Source organism: Canis aureus, chromosome 13 (genome assembly GCF_053574225.1).
Source record: "Canis aureus isolate CA01 chromosome 13, VMU_Caureus_v.1.0, whole genome shotgun sequence".
NCBI classification, from domain to species: domain Eukaryota; kingdom Metazoa; phylum Chordata; class Mammalia; order Carnivora; family Canidae; genus Canis; species Canis aureus.
The window spans coordinates 22,158,616-22,181,341 of NC_135623.1; the positions used below are offsets into that span (position 1 = coordinate 22,158,616).

At 48.3% G+C, this 22,726-nt stretch overlaps 1 protein-coding gene across 6 annotated transcripts; it reads right to left on the reverse strand.

Annotated features, from left to right (window-relative positions):
• Positions 1 to 1,315: 1,315 nt before the first annotated feature.
• KIF2C (kinesin family member 2C) lies at positions 1,316 to 22,686 on the reverse strand. Of its 6 annotated transcripts, XM_077845261.1 has the most exons (21): positions 22,449 to 22,620; positions 21,528 to 21,622; positions 18,074 to 18,175; positions 17,855 to 17,903; positions 14,376 to 14,498; positions 12,382 to 12,504; positions 11,747 to 11,847; positions 10,945 to 11,040; positions 10,448 to 10,502; positions 10,197 to 10,359; positions 7,878 to 7,968; positions 7,557 to 7,620; positions 7,387 to 7,478; positions 6,492 to 6,634; positions 5,481 to 5,685; positions 5,253 to 5,363; positions 3,772 to 3,839; positions 3,355 to 3,460; positions 3,146 to 3,259; positions 1,529 to 1,652; positions 1,316 to 1,429 (listed from the first exon to the last, which is right to left on the reverse strand). In XM_077845261.1, exons 1-21 carry the CDS (start codon positions 22,510 to 22,512, stop codon positions 1,347 to 1,349), a joined length of 2,172 nt encoding a protein of 723 aa, XP_077701387.1. In that variant the 5' UTR covers positions 22,513 to 22,620; the 3' UTR covers positions 1,316 to 1,346. The 6 variants fall into 6 exon arrangements, 5 of the variants coding, with proteins under 5 accessions (XP_077701387.1, XP_077701391.1, XP_077701388.1 ...); XM_077845265.1 differs by lacking the exons at positions 21,528 to 21,622; positions 22,449 to 22,620 and adding an exon at positions 22,647 to 22,686; XM_077845262.1 differs by lacking the exon at positions 12,382 to 12,504 and having other exon boundaries at positions 22,449 to 22,621.
• Positions 22,687 to 22,726: the final 40 nt, after the last annotated feature.

Here is a 22,726-nt window from a genome sequence, read left to right on the forward strand (position 1 = left end):
CTTCAGAAGCTGGGGGCTTTTAACCTCCAAACTGTTCTGCCCAAACTGCATTCCAACTGGACCAATAGAGCAAGGAGCTGACCAGGCCACAGTAGGACATTCTGAATTTATCTGTTGTGTGAAGGGATGCTATTAAAGGGCTCGAAGCAAGGGATGCCTTGTAAGGATGTCCCTGGCTGGTCCTGTTTGTGATGCATAGTATTCCAGGGGAGGTCTGGTAAGGTCTTCAAGTAATCTCTCCAATTCTGTGAGGTGGGTTTTGGTAGCATTTCACAGATAGGGGTGGGGGTGGGGGGAAATGTTAAGTATCTGGAAGCTTTTAAGGCCTCAGAGCTAGTGCCAGCTTTGTGAACTTGATTCAGCTGAAAAAAATTTTTTCAGCTGAATTTCTGAACCCAGGTGCCATAGTTGGTTACTGAATGGCACCTTCCACTCATTAATGAGGCAGAGACTGTGCCTGTTTTACAAATGAAGTAACTGAGGCTGGGAGAGCCAGGGCCTAGTCTGTTCAACCCAACTCCTCTCTAGAGTTTCTGCAGTAGCCCATACACCCCATGCGCCCCACCCATCTTCCGGGGGCCTTTCTAGAACACACATTTGGTTGTGTGGCAGGTTTCAGTAGCATATTACTATTCAGAGAACTAATGTTCCATGACAATCTGGAATCCTCCAGCTCCCAAACTGTCCATCCTCTATGCTTGGTTTCTCTTTTTTTTTTTTATGCTTGGTTTCTTAGTCCACCTGGCAAACTTCTAAGTTTAAGACCTTCCTGTACACCACTCAACAGACGGATTTTTTTTTCCTCTTTATTGCTAGACACAATGTGTAAACACATAAAATACCAGGGAAGGAAGAGATCCCAAAGACTTTTTTTTTTTAAATTATAAGACATAGTGCATGACCCAAGGGCATGGAAGGCAGGCCAGAGTCAGCAGACAGCTGGACTAAAGGCTCCTTCCCTCCTCCCAGAGCCAGGACGAGATGGGGCAGGGCGGGGGGGGGGGGGGGGGGGGCTCCACCAGTCGCCAGTCCACATAGGCAGAAGGCCATCCAAGGGAAAACTTTCTACCAGTCTTCTCCTCCTGGAGAGAGGGCAACACCCAGGATAAGTAAAAGGGTCTTTCCGTTTTCTCGGTTGTAGCCATCCAAGGAGCAAAGATGAGAAGAAAGTAGTGTCCTACATCACTTTGACCCCCCTCCCCAGCTGCCCCCATACTTGGCATTTACCAAAGCCTGTCCCAGTTCAGACCCTGACTAGACCCACCAGGTGCCCAAAGTTTGCTGGGGAGGGAAGAGGAGGGGAAGAGGCTAGGTGTGAAAACAAACAGATCTTTTATTTGCAGTCGTCACTGGGGCCGTTTCTTGTTGCTTATTTGTTTGCTGGCCTGCTCTTCCAGCTGCATGGCCAGACGCAAGGCCTTGATGACATCTGGAAGGAAGGGGTGGTGGTGCACTCGGGATTAGTGAGTGTCTCAGAGGCCCCTCTCCCTCAGGGTGGAGGCCCCATCTCCAGCCACACCCACCTTACCTTGCAGGGCTGAGAAGTGCTTGGCTTGCTGGATCATGACAGACTCTGCCTTGTTCACGAAGGTCTCCAGGTCATAGTCTGGCTGTTCAGTCATCTCGGAGAGCTCAAGCCAGCCTGGCCCTTGCTGCAGTGACATGGGGGAAGCTTGTCCACTCAAAAATGACCCAACCAATTTAGCAAATCCTTCCTGGGCCCCTACCCTCCAAAGCAGACAACACACACCAGATGCTCATTCCTCCAGCCATAGCCTGTACTCCACCTCTGGACCTCCTCCAGCAGATTATCTTTATCTTCAGCTTGAATTCCTCCTCTTTCCCACCTTGAACTGTCCCTCTCTCCCCAAATGAATGTCACAATCTGTCTTAACACCAAGTCAGAAATGAGAGCAACAACTTTATTCTTAACCCTCCTTATCCCCAGTATCCCCAGATCCTACCAATTTTGCCCCTAACTGGTACCTGAGTCTCACGTCCTCACTCCAGTCTAGGCCCCGGCCATAATCCATCTAGGCACCAACACCTCTCTTGAACTCTTAACAATCTCCTAACTGCTAACTCTTAAGTGCCTCCACTCATGCCCTCCCACGTTCCCAAACCAAGCTCCACATTGTATCTAAAGCTCTGAGAAGACCAGGTCATCTGATCCCACCACACTCTGCTTTACTCCTTTCAAAGGCATCCACTGCCCTCATAACCAAGTCCAGGTGTTCGGAGTGAACCATAGGTCCCTTAGCATCAGATCTTGCTGACCCAGCCACAGCCTTCATCTCCATCATCTGCTCACTGCTTTTGCTTGACCAGAGCGAACCTCTCATTCTTCCTGAAAGTACCATGTCCTTTCACACGTCTGTAACTCTGAACACTCCAGGGAGGACATGCTTAAATGCTCACTCTTCATGTTCCCTCCTTGGTTCTAAGTGGCCCATGCTCCTTTCTGTGCTGCACCCTAAGCACCCTACTGGCAGAGTGCACTTTGGCCTCCCCTCACCCTCCCCTCCTGCAGCAGGAGTCACAGCAGCACCAGCATCTACCACTTGCTACGTGCTGGGCACTACCTAATCCTCAGATGCAACTCTCCTGTCTTGCCCATTTTAGAGATGAAGAAACTGAGGCCTAGTGATGATAAATGACTTTCGTAAGGAAATCAGCTTATAAATAGAAGAGTCAGGACTGATCTGGTCTTATTTTAGGGCGTACTACCCATACCTCATGTTTTTGGTCCTTGGTTTCAGCACAGTGATTGACATATAGAAAGTACTCCTCAAACACTCACTGAATAAATAAATCAAGGTCTTTGCATATTAAAGTCACCCTCCAAAATTTCAATCAGGAGGACAGAGGAGAGACACTAACTCCAGCTAGTATAATGGAGGAGGCAAGCCTGTGTGGGCCAGGCTGGGGGTGGGTGGGGGTGGGTATGGTAATTTGTTGTTCTAGAACAGCTAGATGAATAGATGGGAGAATGAAGGAATGGTAGGTGGAGGCCTGCCTCATGCCATCCCTATCTGAAGACCCGTGGGAGCAAAGCCCAGTCACGTTCAAGGAATGGTGCTGAGCACTACTGAGGGCCTGTGAGGGTGTATATCCAATCCCACCCCAGCCAGGGCCAGCTCCTCACTTGTATAATCTCCTTGAGCTCCTCCATAGCCCTTTCCTCCAATTCTCTGATCTGAGACATGGCTTCATTAAAGCTGGACATCTGGGAAGATAGTTCCTCATCTTCCTTGGAGAACTGAAGGGGCCAAAAGGAGAGGTACAACAGTGTGGCCTAAGTCCCGTCTCAGTAGGCCATGTTTCTGTTCTGCCTGGCCCCACCCTACACCTTACATTGCCTGAGATCAGGGACCCATGAGAGCTGGATTCCATCTCTTCTGTTTCCATTTGAACTGGCTGCTCCCCACTGGACCCACTGTGGGGGCTCAGCTCCTTGACCCTGAGGAAGAAAACAAGAAGGTGTCAGATCCCATAGGAGCCTTCTTGGCACTCACAAGACTGTAGCACCATCGGCCACGTGGTTCAAGGGGAGTAGCAGCTTTGATTTTGGCCTAGAGGACCCATGCTGGTGCCCAACCAAGGCCTGAAAGGGCAAGGGGACAAAGCAACTAGCATCATGTCAGAACTCCCAAGTCTCAGATTCACTGAGTCAGAGAATATAGAATAGGCCCTGTGAATCCAGGGCTTCCTCTCTTCCTTTCCTCCCTCCTGCACCCCTCTCCCCATCCCACTGGCCACGAGTACCAGTACCTGTCTGCATATCTTAGTGTGTTTAAAGTATATTCACAGGAGCTTATGCCTGGTGAGATCATGGCGATCTGCAAAAGGGGTAAATAGGTGGTTAAGGGTTAGGGATCAGAGGGTAAGGGCACCAGATTGCTGCTGGAGACTGCCAGGCATTGTCTATGGGCTGCTGACACCCACAGTATTGAAGCAGGGAGTTAATTAAGCACCTACTCTGTGCCTGGCAACTTGCCCCATGGGTAGTGAAAATTAGGGCATCTTGAAAACTGGTCCCCTGCCTTTTAAGGTGCATCTGGTTACCCCCTGTTGCTTTATCTCTTTATTGTCCCTCTCGCCAAGGTCATATCTCAAGGCTTTGTGGCTCCTGCTGGAACCTTCCATTCACCAAAGCTCAGGAATGATGTTTTTTTTTTTTTTTTTTGGAATGATGGTTTATTTTATTTTTTTTATTTTTTATTTTTTATTTTTTTTTTAATTTTTATTTATTTATGATAGTCACACAGAGAGAGAGAGAGAGAGAGAGAGGCAGAGACATAGGCAGAGGGAGAAGCAGGCTCCATGCACCGGGAGCCCGAGGGAGCCCGACGTGGGATTCGATCCCGGGTCTCCAGGATCGTGCCCTGGGCCAAAGTCAGGCGCCAAACCGCTGCGCCACCCAGGGATCTCTGGAATGATGGTTTAGAGCTTAGTTAGAACTTCCCACCTTCCCTAGTAGGCAGGGAAGAGGAGGAGATTCCCTGGAGGGGAAGGAGGGCAGACCCTAGCTAGCAGGGCTTATAGAGAAAATAAGGAAGGGAACAAAAAGCATTCAAGGCCATGGCCTTGGGCGGTTCAGTCAGTTAAACATCTGCCTTCAGCCCCAGTCATGACCCCAGGGTGCTGGGATAGAGTCCTGCATCAGGCTCCCTGCTTGGCGGGGAGTCTTCTCCCTCTACCCCATGCCTTCCCAGTCCACTCACATTCTCTCATTAAAAAACAAAAAACAAACCATAGCCCTTTCCTATTTACAAAGCTGGGAGCCAATGAACCTGAAGGAAGCCATAGAAGAGATGAGAATTTCTCCTGCTTTCCCCTGGTCCTTCTTCTGAATTCTGGGGCCCCATTATACCAGGGAGTACTGACCATCCCCAAACCAAGAGCTGCCCAGATATAAAGAGAATAGATCCTTTCCTTCCCCCCCCCCCTTTTTTTTCTTTCCTTCCTTCTTAAATAGGTATAGAGGAACTTGGTACTAAGGCATCGGTGTGGAGGGGACCTGCCTGGGTGGTGCAGTCAGTTTGGCATCCTACTCTTGATTTGGGCTCAGGGTCCTGGGATCAAGCCCCACATTGGGCTCTGCACTTGGTGAGGAGTCTGCTAGAAGATTCTCTGTCCTTCTCCATGTGCCTCTCCTCCTAACTCACGCATGCTAATGTTCTCTCTCTCAAATAAATAAATTTTTGCAACTCCGTGTCGTCCTACACCTCCTGCAAAGTGACCCTACTCACCATGCAGGTCCTTGAGTTCTCCCCGATAAAGGAGTCCCTCAGCACCTGTGTCAGCTTACTCTCTCGAAACGGGGTGTGAGCCTTGTTCTGTCCGAGGGCTCTGATGCACTCCTGTGGGGCAGACAGCAGGAGCCACTGAGGTCCCTCCTGTCCTTTGGAGCCACCTATTCCCTCTCCCCCTTGGCCAGGAGCCCTCCAGGCCAACCACCTCTGGCTAGGCTCTGTTACCTTCAGAGCCAGGAGACTCTTGTTGATTTCTGCACCCTCCATGCGGGTCTGCCGGTCAGCACTGGAAGTGTCTGCACCTCTCTCATTCCCTGCCAGATCCACCAAAGAGAACTTGCCATGCACTCTCCCTTTGGCTCGAAGAAGAATCTGGAAGCAGGCGTGGGAGCGGGATGAGTTGGAGTTGGCAAATGTCTGCCCAGAGGTCCTGTCAATGGAAAGCAAAGAAAGGGCATGAGCCTGTGAGGTTACCAGCCACTGTGGCTCCCCAGAGTTCAAGCCACCCCATTCCACAGCACTAAGCTCTCTGGTACAAGGGGCACAGGTCAGGACTCTGAACAGTCCTGTGTCCTACCCAGACTTCAGTTTTGTCCTCCCTAGGCAGCAGCTCTCCCTCTAGTTCTGGACTTAGCAAGTTTTCCTGGTAGTGAAAATACTAGACTCTGTGCTAGGGTCTTAGTCAGACCTGAGGGCCCAACAACACACGAGGAAGGAGGAGTTGCCTGTGTTCCTGGGCACATGGGAAGTAGGGGTCATCATGAACCACTTGTCAAAGCTTGATGGCCCTGAGGAGGAGGCCAGCCCCCTCCCCGGGCCTCTGTAAGTCACCCAGCATCCCACTGTACCATGCCGGGTGGAAGAGCATTTCCCTAAGTCTGTATAGAAGCTATGATCCCACCACTTCCAGCCTAGAACAGACCCAGAGCTCCTAGTTCCTACCACAGAGGGAGGGAACATCAAGGAAAAACCTAGAGAAGTCAGAAAGCATGCTTTGGGGTAAGAGCCTGGAAATATATCTGCCCTGGTTAGACTTAAGATACTTTGACTTGTTCCTGATGAGCCTCCGGCCCTGGGTCATCTGTCCTATTGAGAGTCCTCAAGGCAGGGCCCTCATAGCGCTCAAAAAACTTCAGAGAGTGGCGGTGCTGTGTGGAAACAGCAATGGGCTCAGGGCGAGAGTCTGTCACCTGAACCAGGCATCAGGGGGTCCCCTCCCCTCCCCAGGACTCTGACCTGCAGGCACTGCCTAAGTCGATCATCTTGATGACATCATTAGCACAGTTCACCAGGTGCTCCTGCAGCCCCACCACCTGCACCTGCTGCTTGCCGTCCTCCAGCACACGCAGCTTGGCTTTCTTGTTGAGCAGATCAAACAGCTGTGCCAGGCAGGGGAACGAGGCTAAAACCATTAGGTGGCAGGCACCCCACCCGACACCCCATCCCTCTGGGCCTGTCCCAGCTTAGAGAAGGGCTGGCAGGAGGGAAGGCAGAAAGAAGCGAAGCTGGGTGGAGGGCAGTCCACTTGAGCAGAACGGGGCTGCCCTCAAGCTTGCTAGGACTCTGCTACTTTGCCAGCTATGGGAGCCTGGACCCAGACTTATTCCTCATCTGCAGAATAATGATGGTAATACCTCCTCATAGGTTATTGTAATGACTGAATGAGTTGAGATGAGTGCTTAGCACATGATACCGTACCGATAATCAACATTAGCTATAATTATCAAGATCCTGCTCTGGGAAAGGCAACTCTGCAAAAACACAATATAGAAGTGGTGATGGAAGGTACAGAGTGTAAGGGGTGGAGGAGAGAGTGAAAGAGAGTATGAACATGAGAAGGAACATGCATGATCAGGGGAAGGGTAGGAAGATTATAAAGGGGGTGGGTCAAAGGAGGAACAGGGTACACACAGGGCACACTTCCCATGTGGGAGGGAGCCCTGAGGAGTGCTCCTGTCACACCTGCTGAGCCTGGGCCCCATCGTACCATCAGATGCCAGGGCAGAGCAGCCCATCAAAGGTTTGGCAGCCCATAGGTTGTTTGGTTTTTACAATTTCTAACTAACCTCAAGGATTTAGAAAGTTCAGGGACCCCAGTGGTATAAACAGGAGCTCCCTGGCAGCTAGTTACCTTCCCATTATAGATCTCGAAGAATGTCACATAGACTTCCAGGCCCAGGTTCTGGTAGCGAGGCTGATTCTTCAGGATGAAGACGTCTCGGGCTATGGGAGAGAGCTTGGGTTAAGTCAGCAACCTGCCTGTCTGTGCCCAACCCCACTGTGACACAACACAGTACTTACAGGCCATGGCATAGATCCCTTTGGATGCATTCTGGGCTTTGCCAGACAGGTCTCCGCCCATCGTCTGCAAAGGGAAGGGGCAGAAAACTGTGGTAAAGGGCTCCAGGCCTAGGCCAGAGCCCTACAGGCTCCACTGCCACTGTGGGCCACCGCACCACAGCTGAGAAGCTGCACCGGCTAAGGCATCTGGCACAGCAAGAGCACCTGGGCAGGGGCATCTGTACCAAGGGAACCTTCTGCAAGGAACTTATTTGCTTCTTTTTTAGGGACCCGGTATGACACCATGGGCAGGTTTGTTCCCAGCCAGGCCTCAATACTCACATGTGTCTTGCCACTTCCTGTCTGGCCATATGCAAAACAGGTTGCTTTTCCCCCTTCAAAGATTGTCTGGACCAGTGGCCTTGCTGTGAACCTAGGAGAAAGCATAGAAAAGAATATTTATCTCTCCCCAGAATGTGGTCCTGCTGTTCTTCCACTGCAGAACTCCTGAGGTCCTCTCCTTCCAAGCATTAGCACTCCTCTCCTGCAAAGTGGTCCCCCTGGACCCCAGCCCCACTTATAAATCTAAAATTCTCCCAGCCAACTGGGGAGGGCTGGCTGGCTTGACTTCCCAAGAGTAAGCAGGGGGCCTCCACTCCAACTGAGCCACCAGCCCACCCTCCGACCCTGGAGACCCCAAGGTGAAAACCTGAGCTTTGTAGCTGACTGCCAGCATAAGAAACACTACAAAGATCAGTGGAAACTCTATAAAGCAGGAACCTAAAATATTTTAGGCTTTGTAGGCCACATAGGTCTCTGTCACTTTAAAAGATTTTAAAGTCATCTCTACACCCAATCTACACCCAATATGGGTTTGAACTCACAACCCTGAGATCAAGAGTTGCATGCTCCTCCAACAGAGCCAGCCAGGCACCCTGCTGTCACATTGGAAAAAAAAAAAAATCCTTCAAAAACAGAAACTATTCATTTAAAATTTTTAAATTTGAGATCCCTTTTTTAAAAAAAGAGATTGTTAGCCAAATTTGGCCTGTGGGCTGTAGTTTGTCATCCTCTGGTCTGGAGCAGTTCTGTTAATAGAACTTTCTGTGATGGGGTGCATGGGCAGCTTGGTCGGTTAAGTGCTGGACTCTCGGTTTCAGCTCAGGTCATGAGATCAAGCCCCACGTTGGGCTTTGCGATCAGCTTTGCAATCAGCAGGGAGTCTGCTTGAAAGATATTCTCCCTTTGCCCCATGTGTGCATGTGCTCTCAAATAAGTAAATGAGTATTTTTATTTATTTATTTATTTATTTTTAATTTTTTACTTCTTTATGATAGTCAGAGAGAGAGAGAGAGAGAGAGAGAGGCGCAGAGACATAGGCAGAGGGAGAAGCAGGCTCCATGCAGGGAGCCCGATGTGGGACTCGATCCCGGGTCTCCAGGATCAGGCCCTGGGCCAAAGGCAGGCGCTAAACCGCTGCGCCACCCAGGGATCCCTATTTTTTTTTTTTTTTTTTTTTTAAGATTTTATGTATTTATTCGTGAGAGACAGAGAGAGAAAGAAGCAGAGACATAGGAAGAGGGAGAAGCACACTCCATGCAGGGAGCCTGATGTGGGACTCAATCCCAGGACTCCAGGATCACACCCTGTGCCAAAGGCAGATACTAAACCACTGAGCCACCCAGGCGTCCTGTAAGTGACTCTTAAAAACAAACAACTTTCTGTGATGATAGAAATGCTTCTAATAGCAGCTGCTGCCACATGTGGTCATGAAGCACTTAAAGTGTGCTAGTATGACTAAAGAATTGAATTCTGGGATGCCTGGCTGGCTCAGTTGGTAGAGCATGTGACTTGATCTCAGGGTCATGAGTTTAAGGAAAAAAAAGAAAGGAAATTCTTAATTTTGTTATTTAGATAGTCACATGATGAGGATCCCTGGGTGGCTCAGCGGTTTAGCGCCTGCCTTCGGCCCAGGGCCTGATCCTGGAGATCCGGGATCGAGTCCCACATCGGGCTCCCTGCATGGAGCCTGCTTCTCCCTCTGCCTGTGTCTCTGCCTTTCTCTGTGTGTCTCTCATGAATAAATAAATAAAATCTTTAAAAAAAAAAAGATAGTCACATGATGGAGAGCCTTTAGCTGGCTCAGTCAGTGGAGCATGACTCTTGATCTTGGGGTTGTGAGTTCAAGCCCTATGTTAGGTACAAAGATTACTTAAAAATAAAACTCTGAATAACAAACAAAAAGCAAAACCACATGAAGCTAATGGGTGCTATATTAGCCAAAGCAGTCCTAGTATTTTCTGAGTCTGCTAACCTCCATGGGGAGCAGGGTGGCCACACAAGACGCTGGAAAAGCCCCTACAGCCTGTCCAGCCCAGCCTCAGAGGAGCGCAATGGGTAGTACCTCACTTCTGTCCCATTCAAGGATGGGTTACTACCGATGCAAAATGGGATATGACAAGCCCAAACTGGGTCTTCCTGGTGCCCAGGAGTCAGAGTTGGAGCTAGAGCTAGCTCGGGGATGGCTGATCCTAAGAAAATACAAGGAGGCCAGGCCAGGAAGGGCCTCAGAGTTCAGTGCGGCCATGAGTAGTGTTACCACAATGTCCCACATTGATAAGAGGAAGGCTGGGGAAAGGAAAAAAGAGGCGAGAAACCAACCTGTAGACAACTTCATTTGAAGCTGTTTCATCAAATGCAAAGTCAAAGCAGAAGGCTTGGTTCTCCAGATACTTTGTTAAGTCCACTTTTAACTTGGGCTCATGGACCAAGAGGAGACACTTGCTGGGAATGGAAATCACATCAATTTCTTTCTTGGCCAATTCTGCAGAAGGAGAGTTATTTCAGGGGATGATTCCTGGACATGGAATCACGGTCAGTCCAGAGCCTCCTCCTGATTGATCAGGGCTTACCTTGTTTATTTAGTGGACGTTTCCTCACACAGACACATATCCTGTGCTCCTCGATCTTCAGAAGGATGAGAGAAGACAACCAACCAGCGAAAGGTCAGAGCAATAGTGAAAGAAGCCCTCCTCTTCTGATCCCACATCCAGCCCACTCAGGGGCCACAACCTGACCCTAGGACCCCTGCCTCCACCATTTGTTATTCTGGAGCACAGCGGCAGCTCTGAATTTCCTTCCCAGTTTTCTCACTCTGTTGCCTACGGGTTTCAGTGCTACTTCCATGATTATTAGTAAGGATCTAGCCAACCTATGGAAGCAAGGAATGTGGGAGTTTGGGAGATCAGACTCTCATCTAGCCTTACTAGCTCCAGTCCACCAAAAGCTGAAAATACTTCAAGGGTGAGTGGAGGTTCCTGCAGGCTCTCACTCCCCTAGAGGGGAGATCTGTCTCTTAATTGTACATTTAGTCAAGAAGGAGAAGTAGAAGCCCTTTGGGTTTACTTACAGGATCAGTCATGGTAAGTGGATGGCATTCCAAAGTAGTCCGAAATTCTTTAATCATCCGGGCAAATTCCCAGTTTGGAAAGTTGTTGTCATACTCCTGTTTGGGACAAGGACGAAAAAGGATGGACTGTTGACACATAATTGCTTTCAGAGCTCAGTGCTAAGCAGCATCAGCAACAGTTCTTTATATTATGGACACAGCACTTCAGGTGACAAAGCCCCCCCACCCCCCCAATCTTACTTCCTTGGAACAATGAACCCAATTAAGGGGAAATGCACCAAACTGGAATTCCATTGCAACACTTCCCCCACCCCACCCCATGCCATACCCATAAGTAGGGGAGAGGAGGGCTGGAAGCAGGCAACTGTCCAGCTGCTCTGTTGCTACTGCACTGTGACGGGTGTGCCTATCAATCAGCATGAAATATTCCTCACCCGAAGTCTTCACAAAAATATCTGACTTATTTTTTCCTCTGAATCCTAATGAGAAACCAGTTAAATCTTCTAGATATCAGAACTGAAGCTTAAGAAATGGTGGGGCTCAAGGTGCCTGGCTGGTTCAGTTGGTTAAGTGTCTGCCTTCAGTTCAGGTCATGATCCCAGGGGTCCTGGGATCCAGCCTGGTGTCGGGCTCCCTGCTCAGCGGGGAGCCTGCTTCTCCCTCTCCTCCCCACTCATGCTCTTTCAAATAAGTAACATTAAAAAAAAAAGAAAAAAAAATGCTGGGGCCCAACTGTATCTCTGTTGCTAGTAAAGGTGCAGTTAAGGAGAGCTGTCCAAAACCCTTGACCTAAGAAAAGTACCTGTGCTCGTTTTATTCTCATTTCAGAGTTCTGGGCCCTCTTCTCTTCTCTCTTGTTCTTCATTTTTTCCATTTCCTTCACAATACATGATTTCCTCCGAACTGTGGGGGAAAGGGGAAAAAGGAAGCCCACTTTTACCTGTCTAGGCCCGCCAGCCTACTCTTCTCTAGCTACTGTACTGAGTCCTGGCCTTTCCCAGGACAAGGCCTTCCCTAGACCCTTGCTCTTAAATGACCATATGCAAGGAGAAGCAGCAATAGTGGGACTATTGGGAGAGCCAAGCCTGCAAAGTAAAGACTTGCACAAGTCTAGGCCTAACCGAAGTTCTCTCCATGCCTTTGTGGCATTTTCTCAAATTTTCCCTAATTGCTCTTGATGGTCATTCTGGGCTGTTCTTCAGGTGTTGGCCAAGACTTGAGCTGTGACAACATCTCGACTACATAAGAGGGCTCTGGTCAGCTGGTGGGGACAGGGCTACTTCTTATGAAAGACTGATACCACGGCCACAGGAAAACATGCCTCCATGTGACAAACATGGTTTGAACTCAGGTGCCAAAACAGGCCAGGTTTGGGACAGGATGTAACGACGTGTCCCGCACTAGACAGCAGAACAGCAGACAGCTCAGTGTGTCTACCTGAGTTCACAGGGTTTGCAGAAGAGCTGCCTCGTACAGAATGGACTTGCTCCTCCACCTCCTCGCTGACCATCGTCAATGGTATTTCAGCCACTGCAGGGCAGGAGGGCCTAGGGGGGCCAGCTGTGGGAGAATAAGAGTCATTGGAGAAGCAGGCAGGCATACCAGAGCTGTGCTCCTTTGAGCTTGAGCACGTCATGGGCCAGGAGGAACGCAACTGAGTGCTAGCTCAGCAAGGGCTGAGAGCAGAGCTGGGGCTTTTCTCTTCACTTCAGTCATAACCCTGAACCCAGTCAGTCTCTGCAGGGGCTGGCTCTTGGAATCAAAAATCTTGGGAGGTTGGGCACCTGGCTGGCTCAGTCAGTAGAGCAGGTGACTCTTGAAGTTTGAGCCCTAGGTTGGGTATAGAGATTAGTTACAAATAAATTTTTTAAAAGATTTTATTTTATTAATGAGAGACACAGAGAGAGAGAGGCAGAGACACAGAGGGAGAAGCAGGCTCCATGCAGGGAGCCCAACGTGGGACTCGATCCCAGGACTCCAGGATCACACCCTAAGCAGACAAAGGCAGATGCTTAACCACTGAACCACCCAGGTGTCCCAAAAATAAAATCTTTAAGGGGCGCCAGGGTGGCTCAGTCAGTTGAACATCTGACTTTTTTTTTTTTTTTTTTTTAAGATTTTATTAATGAGAGACAGAGAGAGAGGCAGAGACACAGGCAGAGGGAGAAGCAGGCTCCATGCAGGGAGCCCGACGTGGGACTCGATCCTGGGTCTCCAGGAGCAGGCCCCAGGCAGAAGGCGGCGCTAAACTGCTGAGCCACCGGGACTGCCCTGAATATCTGACTCTTGATTTTGGCTCTGGTTGTGGTCTCAGGGTCATGAGATCGAGCCCTACGTCAGGGGAGTCTGCTTGAGATTCTCCTCTCTCTGCCTCCACCCCTTTCTCTCTAAAATAAATAAACAGGGGATGCCTGGGTGGCTCAGTGGTTTAGTGCCTGCCTTCGGCCCAGGGTGTAATCCTGGAGTCCCGGGATCGAGTCCCACGTTAGGCTCCCTGCGTGGAGCCTGCTTCTCCCTCTGCCTGTGTCTCTGCCCCTCTCTGTGTCTCTCATGATTAAATAAAATCTTAAAAACAAAAAACAAAAAAAACTTTAAAAAATAAAATCTTAAAAAAAAAATCTAGATCTTAAAGGGTATGTGAGTAGCTCAGTATGGACTTTACTATGAAGGAAAAGCCTGAAGACTTTAGGCTTGACCCAAGCATGGGTTCTCAGGCCAGGACTTTATACTCTTTTGGAAGAAAAGCCAGGACTTTCTAACTTCTCCAAAGCTTTGCAGCCTGGATGGCTAACAGGAGCAAAGACTGAAAAGGCAGGAATGACAGGAATCTGAGCAACAACTAAACATACTGATTCAACCCAGAAAGGTACATCCTATGATAATTCGTTACTTCCCATACCTGTTTGTGACCCTTTTGTTTCCCTTCATTTTATTAGAGCTGAATTTGATACACGTAAGATGCAATGACTTTATCTTACAAACTCTGCACCTGCTTTAGCTAATAAAAGTTAACAATTAAAAATATTTTTTAAAATTCCATTTATGCAAAGTCCCAAAAGGGAAAAGGTTAATTTATGCTATCAGAAGTCACGAGTATAGGTACTCTTAGGGGATTAGGAACTGGCAAGGAGTTTGAGGGGGACTTCTGGGTTGCTGGTAATGCTCTGTGATCTGGGCGTTAGTTATGTGAGTGTGTTCAGTTTGTGAACTATATACTGAATGATATGTTTGCATTTCTGTATATATATGATGTTTCAATAAAATTAAAAGAGCAAAACTAATTTCCAAATAAGGGAGCAATGGAGTGGGGGAAAAACAGAACTGAAGCTAGGGGGAATATAGGAATCTCAGGATACTCCAGAACAGGGACAGGGAAATGTGTGAAGAGCTGTTCCAGAACCTCAAACAGGGAAAAGAGATTCATTACTCACTGGGAACTGAAAGATGCTTGCGGGAATTTGTAGATGCTGGCAGCTCTACCTCCATATCATTCTCCTGAGTGGTAATGCGAACCTCTGAGACAGTGGACATTCGAGTGGAGCGGCTGCGGAGACCTGCAGAACCAAGGGTGACAGCCAGTCGGTGCGGCATGAACAGAAGGGCCAGTGGGGGCCATTAGGGGGCAGCCCTCCAAGATTCTCTATAGGGAGAGATGGGTCCAGACCACCAGGAAAGGACCCTACCCACCAACTTCCCATTCCTTCCATCCAAGGAAAGATTAGAAAGGCCAAGTACTAGTGACCCCAAAACTACTCTGTTCGTTCTGCCAATCTGAGAGCTTCCAAGAGCAAGGACATCTCCCACAAGAACATCTGTCTTGAGTAAATGGAGAAACCCTATAGCCAATCCAAAATCCTTTCTGAAGGGCCAGACCTAATCTCTAGGGGGGGGGGGGGGGGAAGCACTATTAAGCCTTAAGAGCAGTGACACCCACCACTGTACAATCTTCTCATATATTTTTTTAAAGATTTATTTAATTATTTATGATAGACCTAGAGAGAGAGAGGCAGAGACACAGGCAGAGGGAGAAGCAGGCTCCATGCCGGGAGCCCGATGGGGAACTCGATCCCCGGACTCCAGGACCTCGCCCTGGACCAAAGGCAGGGCAGGCGCTAAACCGCTGAGCCACCCAGGGATCCCCCAATTTTCTCATATTTCAAAACACCACCGTAAGGTAAATAACATTCTTCCCATCTGATGGAAGGGGGGGGGCATGAAGGCTCAGAGAAATTAAGTGGCTTACTCATTGTCACTCAATTAGTAAATGTTAGAACCAGTATGTGAACCCAAGAGTGTCAGATTCCAAACTCCGGGCTTTTTCCACTGCTCCAGGATCCTTTACAGAGCCAGGCGCAGGCCATGTCACCAGATCCCTGCATCATCAGGGTCAGCTATACTGATTTTCTGGAATCTTAAAAGAATGCTGAGACCAACAACTGAGCCACATTTTGAATCATTAACTCTACCGACTCACATAGTTTCCCTCCATAAGAGAGAAATGCTTTATCACCTATGAAGTCGGAAACTTGAAAAATAGAATACACGGTACAAAATAAGTAAATATCAACTTTTTATTTTTTTTATTTTTTAAAAATTTTTATTTATTTATGATAGTCACAGAGAGAGAGAGAGAGAGAGAGAGAGAGAGAGAAGAGAGGCAGAGACACAGGCAGAGGGAGAAGCAGGCTCCATGCACCGGGAGCCCGACGTGGGATTCAATCCCAGGTCTCCAGGATCGCGCCCTGGGCCAAAGGCAGGCGCCAAACCGCTGCGCCACCCAGGGATCCCAACTTTTTAAAAAAGATTTTATTTATTCATGAGAGACACAGAGAGAGAGAGAGGCAGAGGCACAGAGGGAGAAGCAGGCTCCACGCAGGGAGCCCGACACAGGACTTGATCCCAGGACCCCAGGATCACGCCCTGGGCCAAAGGCAGGTGCTAAACCGCTGAGCCCCCCAGGCTGCCCCGTACTGAATTTCTGAGTCTCCTAAGTCTAGGCTGATCTGATGGCTCTGTATAATCCAGGTCTTTCATTAAGAGCATAGATAATTATAATTTTCCTGTTTCTCAAAAGATTTCCTGTTTGGTAATCTCATGTTTCATTTCTACTACTGAATAGCATGCACCTTTATTAGGATGGTTTTTCACTGACAGGGGCTGTGGCAATGTCCTTTGGGGACATACATAAAGACCATTCCCATTTCTCTTGCAGGTCCTTATGGTACAGCTAACAAGGTGGCCAGCACCACACTCAGGCCCAGCCCAAGCTTGCAAATGTACCACCTTTCACCTGGGCTCCTCCAAACCTGAAGCTCCTGGCAAGTAGTTCCTGGGCCCCTGTGGTAGCTTAGACCATGTCAGGGCAGTGAGATCACCTCTGGCTGGGATAGGCCATGCAGGCTGCAAGATACAGCTGGCTCTGAGTCCTAAGTTAGATTTCTTGGGCACTTTGCACCTATAGCCACCTCACCCCCTATAGTTAGAGACCACTGTAGTCAGTTGGTTTATGTTAACTACTTCTGCAGAGAAAACCTTCTATACTTCAAGGCAACACTACTATTCCTCCCATCCCACCCCACCCCCAGAGCTCCATAGCACTGTTGATTATACAGCCCAGACCTAGCTTTCCTCAAGGCCTGCTTACCACCTCACTCCAAAGCACACTGTTCTCTTGAGGAAAGAAAACAAGCCCATTAATGGCTGATTATTGCCCTGGATTCTAAAGGAATTGGCAAATCACCCACATGCATCAGGTCCCTGAGAGGTTGGCCTAAACACTGGATTTTTTTTTTTCTGAAAGCACTTCATCAAAGTATGACTGAAATACTGTAGATATTTGGGGTGCCTGGGTGGCTTAGTCAGTTAAGCATCTGTCTTTAGCTCAGGTCATGATCTTGGGGTCCTGGATCAAGCCCCACATCAGGTTCCTTGCTCAGCAGGAAGTCTGCTCTTCCCTCTACCTCTGCCTCTCCCCCTCTAACTGTGCTCTGTCTCTAATTAAAATCTAAAAAAAAAAAACCAAAACAAAACCAAAAAAACCAAAAAAACCCAAACACCTGGGGCTTTTTGGGTGGCTCAAATGGTTGGGCGTCTGCCTTTGGCTCAGGTCGTGATCCCTAGGGCCTGGGATCAAGCCTCATGTTGGGCTCCCAGCTCAGTTGGGAGTCTGCTTCTTTGCTTGTGCTCTGTTTCTCTCTCTCTCAAGTGAATAAATAAATAAATATTTAAAAAAAAAAAAAAGCTATAGATATTTAATGTATTCAAAACTCAACATGTCTAGAGATAAAACACCCATGAAACTATCATTATAATCAATGCCATAAGCTTACCCATCACTTCTTAAGGTTTGTTCCTGCTCCCCTTGTTTTGTATTTTATTTTTGCTTTGATTTCTTTATTTTTAAGATTTTATTTATTCATTCATAGAGAGAGAGAGAGAGGCAGAGACACAGGCAGAGGGAGAAGGAGGCTCCATGCAGGGAGCCCGACGTGGGACTCGATCCCGGGTCTCCAGGATCACACCCGGGGCTGCAGGCAGCGCTAAACCGCTGCGCCACCGGGGCTGCCCTGCTTTGTTGTTAATATAAGATCTACTCTAATAGAAAAATTTTAAGTATACAGTAGAGTGTTGTTAATCATAGGCCAGATGTTGTACATTAGATCTCCAGAATTAATTTCCCATAAGTGAAGCATCTCATAAAACTTTGGACTCTTCGACTACAGTCTCCCTATTTCTCCCTTTCCGTAGGTTGGCTTCTTCCTCATGAAAATGCTTAGAAGACAGGGCAGGACTCAGCCAACATAGAGCCACCTGTCAAAGTGGAGCAATGAGTTTATGTCACAACTTCCTGTGCCCCACGAACATTAATCCTGGCACAAACCCCATGAAAAGCCAATAGAAATCCATTTACCTTCCTTTGGAGCAGGAATTTTGGAGTGGACTGATCTGCGTTTTTGTTTCTGAAAAACAAAACGAACCATCACAATATATGGCTCCTATCAATGTTCAAGGACCTATCTTAGGTCCATGTTTTATACTCAAGTCCTAGGCAGTCCTAGAGAGTAAGCAAAAGCCAACAAGCCAAGCAAATCATCTGGGGCACTGGTTTGACCAGATGACAAGCACCTACCTGGACCGTTACATTCTCCTGCAGGGACAGATTGTCCTTTGGGTGTAAGGGAAGAAGTTGTAAAAGTTCTGGGTTTATTGCGGCCACATCATCAAAATCAATCTGCAAAGAGCAAATAAAAAGTTTCAGTGGAACAATATAGCTTCTTCAATCCAAGTGCATCTCTGCCACCAAGGTTGCCCCTAGATTCAGAATTTACCAACTTTAAGTTCCACCAAGTACCAATAGCTATAAACAAATAGTCCTTAGTCATAGTTTACCATCTAGATGGATATTGGTTTCTGATTGCCAAGCCAATGGTAGACGTCACTGATGAGAACGAGGTAAAGAGCTGGGCAGACACACAGGCAAACAGGTAGTCCACAGTAGATCTAGGCCACTTGGCTCCCCTATTGTTCTGCTGGGCACAGTCTCTGAGCACCTCTGAGTTGGCTGACTTGGAGGAGGAAACAAGTTCTAACTGTCCCGGAGATAGACAAAAATGGAGGGCCCTTCAGGATCTTATGGGCAGGGACAAGTTCCCAAGAGCTGTTACCTAACCCTAAGTCTACCTACATTTTCTACTGGGCCCAGAAACTTCTACCTGAGTCAGGGCTGCCTGTTCATGCCTTTCCTACTTCTGCTCATGCCTATAATGAGGTCACAATTCTAGGTTTACATCACCAGAGTCCTGCAACCCTCCAGGAACAACTCAAACTTTATCAGCATACTTCACAGTACCAATAAGCCAACACAGTACCAACTTGGTTATCTGTATCTTGAAAATTTTTAAAAATATTTATGAGAGAGAGAGAGAGAGAGAGAGAGAGAGAGAGAGAAAGGCAGAGGGAAAAGCAGGCTCCATGCAGGGAGCCTGACATGGGACTCGATCCCAGGTCTCCAGGATCAGGCACTGGGCTGAAAGCGGCGCTAAACTGCTGAGCCACCTGGGCTGCCCCTCCTGAAATGTTTCAAAGCTGAATCATGTACTCCAGGATGACAGCTTTACCTCCTATATATGCAACCTATATTTATTAACTAGCTTACTTAAACATTTATTAGATGCGATTAAGGCAGTAGGGGGAAAATATTTAAAGATGAATTAAGACATACATTGCCTTTGCCTTCAATTAGCTCATAGTCTAATGGAGAAATCATATGCACAGAGGGCTAGAAACCAAAGCAGCAAAGGACAGACGAAGATAGAATCACCAAACATAAAAGCTGGCAAGTACTTTGGTAACTACACTTTTGTCCCCGTTTCTTGGACAGCTACAAACCTTTATACTACATACTCCTGTTTCTGACAAACCATAGAAAAACAACATAGGAGACCAATGATCTAACCCTAGTTCTGACATTAACTCTGATGCTGATGATTCATGATGAGTATCCCAGGAAGAAGGAGTTAAAGAGTGACTGTGAAGGCAACAAGGTACTAGGCATGGTCACAGAGTGGGCACCTGACCCATTTGCCCCTGGCACAGCATACTTTGGAAGTAGAGTGTATGGTACAAAGAAAAAAGCTGACTGAGGTCAGATCCTGAAAAGGCTTTGAATGCCTCACTAAGAAGTTTAGACCTTATTCCACAGGCAGTATCTGAGCTGGAGTGAGGCCCAACAAGAGCTATATTTCTAAACAACAAAAATAAGCTAATGAACAAAAATCCCAAGGAATTATTAAACAGCTGGTTGAAAAGAATTTTAGGAATCTCGATTCAAGGGCAGATAGTGTAAAGTATTCAGTCCTTTTATTTCTCAAAAGTACCCCCTAAATATCTGCATACCTACCATAAGGCACTATGCCAGGCAAGTCCCTTTCATGTGTTACCACATTATGCTCCATGAAAGAGGGTCCAGGTCTATCTCACCTGCCTCAGTGTAGTATCTGGCATTTTGGAACCAGCACAAAAATATCTGTTGAATAAATCCTCACAACAACCTCATCAGGAAGATATTATTATCATCCTCATTTCTGGGTGAGGAAACTGATTTTTTTTTTAAAAAAGATTTTATTCATTTATTCATAGAGACACACACACACACACACACACACACACACACACACACACAAAGAGAGAGAGAGGCAGAGACACAGGCAGAGGGAGAAGCAGGCTCCATGCAGGGAGCCCGACGTGGGACTCGATCCCGGGTCTCCAGGATCACGCCCTGGGATGCAGGCGGCGCTAAACCGCTGCACCACTGGGGCTAGCCGGAAACTGAATTTCTAAGAGAGTTGGAAACCTGCCTGAGAACACAAAATAGTGGCAGACCCAGACTAGAATCCAGGTTTTCATACTTCTAACCTGGTGAACTTTTTATCACACGACAATGCCTCTAAAACATAAATGCCAGGCAGCCCCGGTGGCTCAGCAGTTTAGCGCCGCCTTTGGCCCAGGGTGTGATCCTAGAGACTCAGGGTTGAGTCCCACGTCAGGCTCTCTGCATGGAGCCTGCTTCTCCCTCTGCCTGTGTCTCTGCCTCTCATGCATAAATAAAATCTTAAAAAACAAACAAACATAAATGCCTTAGTCCTATCTTTCCTCTTCTCAAAATCTTTCCAAGGCTCGCTAGTGCCTGCAGAATAAAACCTTAAACATCTTAGTGCAAGGGATGAAGACCCTCTGGTCTCCTTTATCAACTGTCCAGCATCCTGAGCCTTCCACTGCCTGAAGTGAGCTTCTTCACTAGTCCCCATCAGGGCCAGCTCACTATTTCTGCTTAGCCTACCCATCATGCCCCCATTAAGTCAAGCTCATCCACAGTGAGCTACCACCTGAGCTGCTCTAACACTATTCAGCTGTGCCATTTATCAGATACTTTGTTATTTGGTTTCAGAAATGCTTTTGTCTGCTCAACTGGGTTATCAGTTTTCCTCCTGAAGTCAATGTCATAGGTAGTTTGCGCTCAGAAGCTAGTGTACATAAGTAAGGTTTTAGGATTCTGTGCAGCTTGTCTTCCACAAACACACCAGAAACTGTTGATTGCTTCAATTTAGATCAGGCTTGACTAAACAAAATCCCAATGTGTCCAAAGGGGACCATGTTTAAGAAAGGCAACATCAGCGACAAGGACCTCACAAGTTCCATTTCCACACAGATCTTTTTGTTTTTAAGATTTTATTTGAGATAGACAGAGCGGGTGAGCGAGAGAGCAAGCATGAGCAGGGGGAGGGGGAGGGGCAGAGGGAGAGAGAGCAGCTGACTCTGCGCTGAGCAGGGAGCTCGATGCGGGGCTCCATCCCAGGACCTTGGGATCATGACCTGAGCCAAAGGCAGAGGCTTAACTGACTGAGCCACACAGATGCCCCTGTTTATTTCTTTAAAGTAATCTCTGCCCAATATGGGACTCGAACTCAGGACCCCGAGATCAAGCGTCACATGCTCTACCGACTGAGCCAGCCAGGTGCCCCTTCACACAGATCTTTTAGGGAGGAAGGTGTTAAATGCAGTAGAAGCATTCTCATAGAACTTACCTCTTTGCCCTTTGTGGCATCTCCTTCTGTCCATTCAACTGAAACGCAGGATTTCTCCAAGTTCACAGTCCTTACATTGGCACTGTGAATTATGCCTACAGTATGAAAGGTCCAGTTTACCCATCTTTTCCACTTTTAGGATCCCACAGAGACTCTCAATATGGAGTTGACCTGAAGGAAGGGACAGCTGCCTTTTTCTTTCTTTTTAACACTAAAAGCCAAATAAACCTCCTGGCACCTCACCCTTAGAACATCACATGATGACGCAGGCAGGGAACAGGTCTTGAAACCGAGCTGCAGGGGATAAGGACTCACCTCCACTCAAAGGAGCCTAGGTATGTCTAGGCAAGGGAGTCACTCTAGTCCTTAGGTACTGTTCCTCACCACGCACGGAGGGTCTGGCGCCCTCGGGTTTCCCTATCTCGCTCCTGAAAGGTTATGTCTGACTGTCTGACTCCTAATGACAAAGTATTAGACCTGCCAGAGATGCGGCAGCTGTTTAACAAAAAAAAAAAAAAAAAAAGACAGAACTATAAGCTCCTGAAGAGCCAAGGGTCTTTTCTGCCTGATGAACCCTGAATCCCAGTGCCTGACGTACTGCAAGTGTGGAATATTTGGAGGAGAGTAAAGGGGCCAGGAAGCCGAGGTCCCTACAAAAGCAAGGGAGTTTCAGGGGAGAACTCTAACCCTAACTTCCCTAGCCCCGCCCACTTCCGAGGACAGGCAGGGGAATCCACCGCCGCCAGAGGCCCCCGGACCCGGGTGGAAAAGACCGACGGCCAGTGCAGAGACGCAGACGAGGCGCGGGCGGGGGAACCCCCCGCAGCGTCTCGGCCCCGCCGTTCGGAGCGGAGCAGCAACTGCAGCCGTCTAACCCCCCCCCCCCCCGCGTCCCCTTGGCTTCGCGACCCCGCCCCTCACCATTACTGCGTTGGATATTGATGGTGAGACCGGGAAACAGGCGAGACTGAAGCGACGAGTCCATGGGCAGTCGTCGGGAAGAGAAACGCGAAACGCAAAAGGGAAGAGCAACAACTGCTCCACTACAACGCCGCGCAAACCGCCGCAATTTAAACCCCGCGCGCCCGCCTCCCTGGGGAACACCACGCCGCCGCCCACCTCGCTTCCGCCAGTCGCCGGCGCCCTCCACGGCCTTTTGGGATATGTAGTCTCGGCAGGATTCTTCCGGCGCCTAGGCC

Coding starts and splice junctions, on each gene's coding strand:
- KIF2C (XM_077845261.1), bottom strand. CDS start 22,512: ATGGACTCGTCGCTTCAGTCTCGCCTGTTTCCCGGTCTCACCATCAAT. Junction 11,041..11,746: donor TGAGAATAAAACGAGCACAG/GTACTTTTCTTA, acceptor TGTCCCAAACAG/GAGTATGACAACAACTTTCC. Junction 5,364..5,480: donor AGAGTCTCCTGGCTCTGAAG/GTAACAGAGCCT, acceptor TCTGCCCCACAG/GAGTGCATCAGAGCCCTCGG.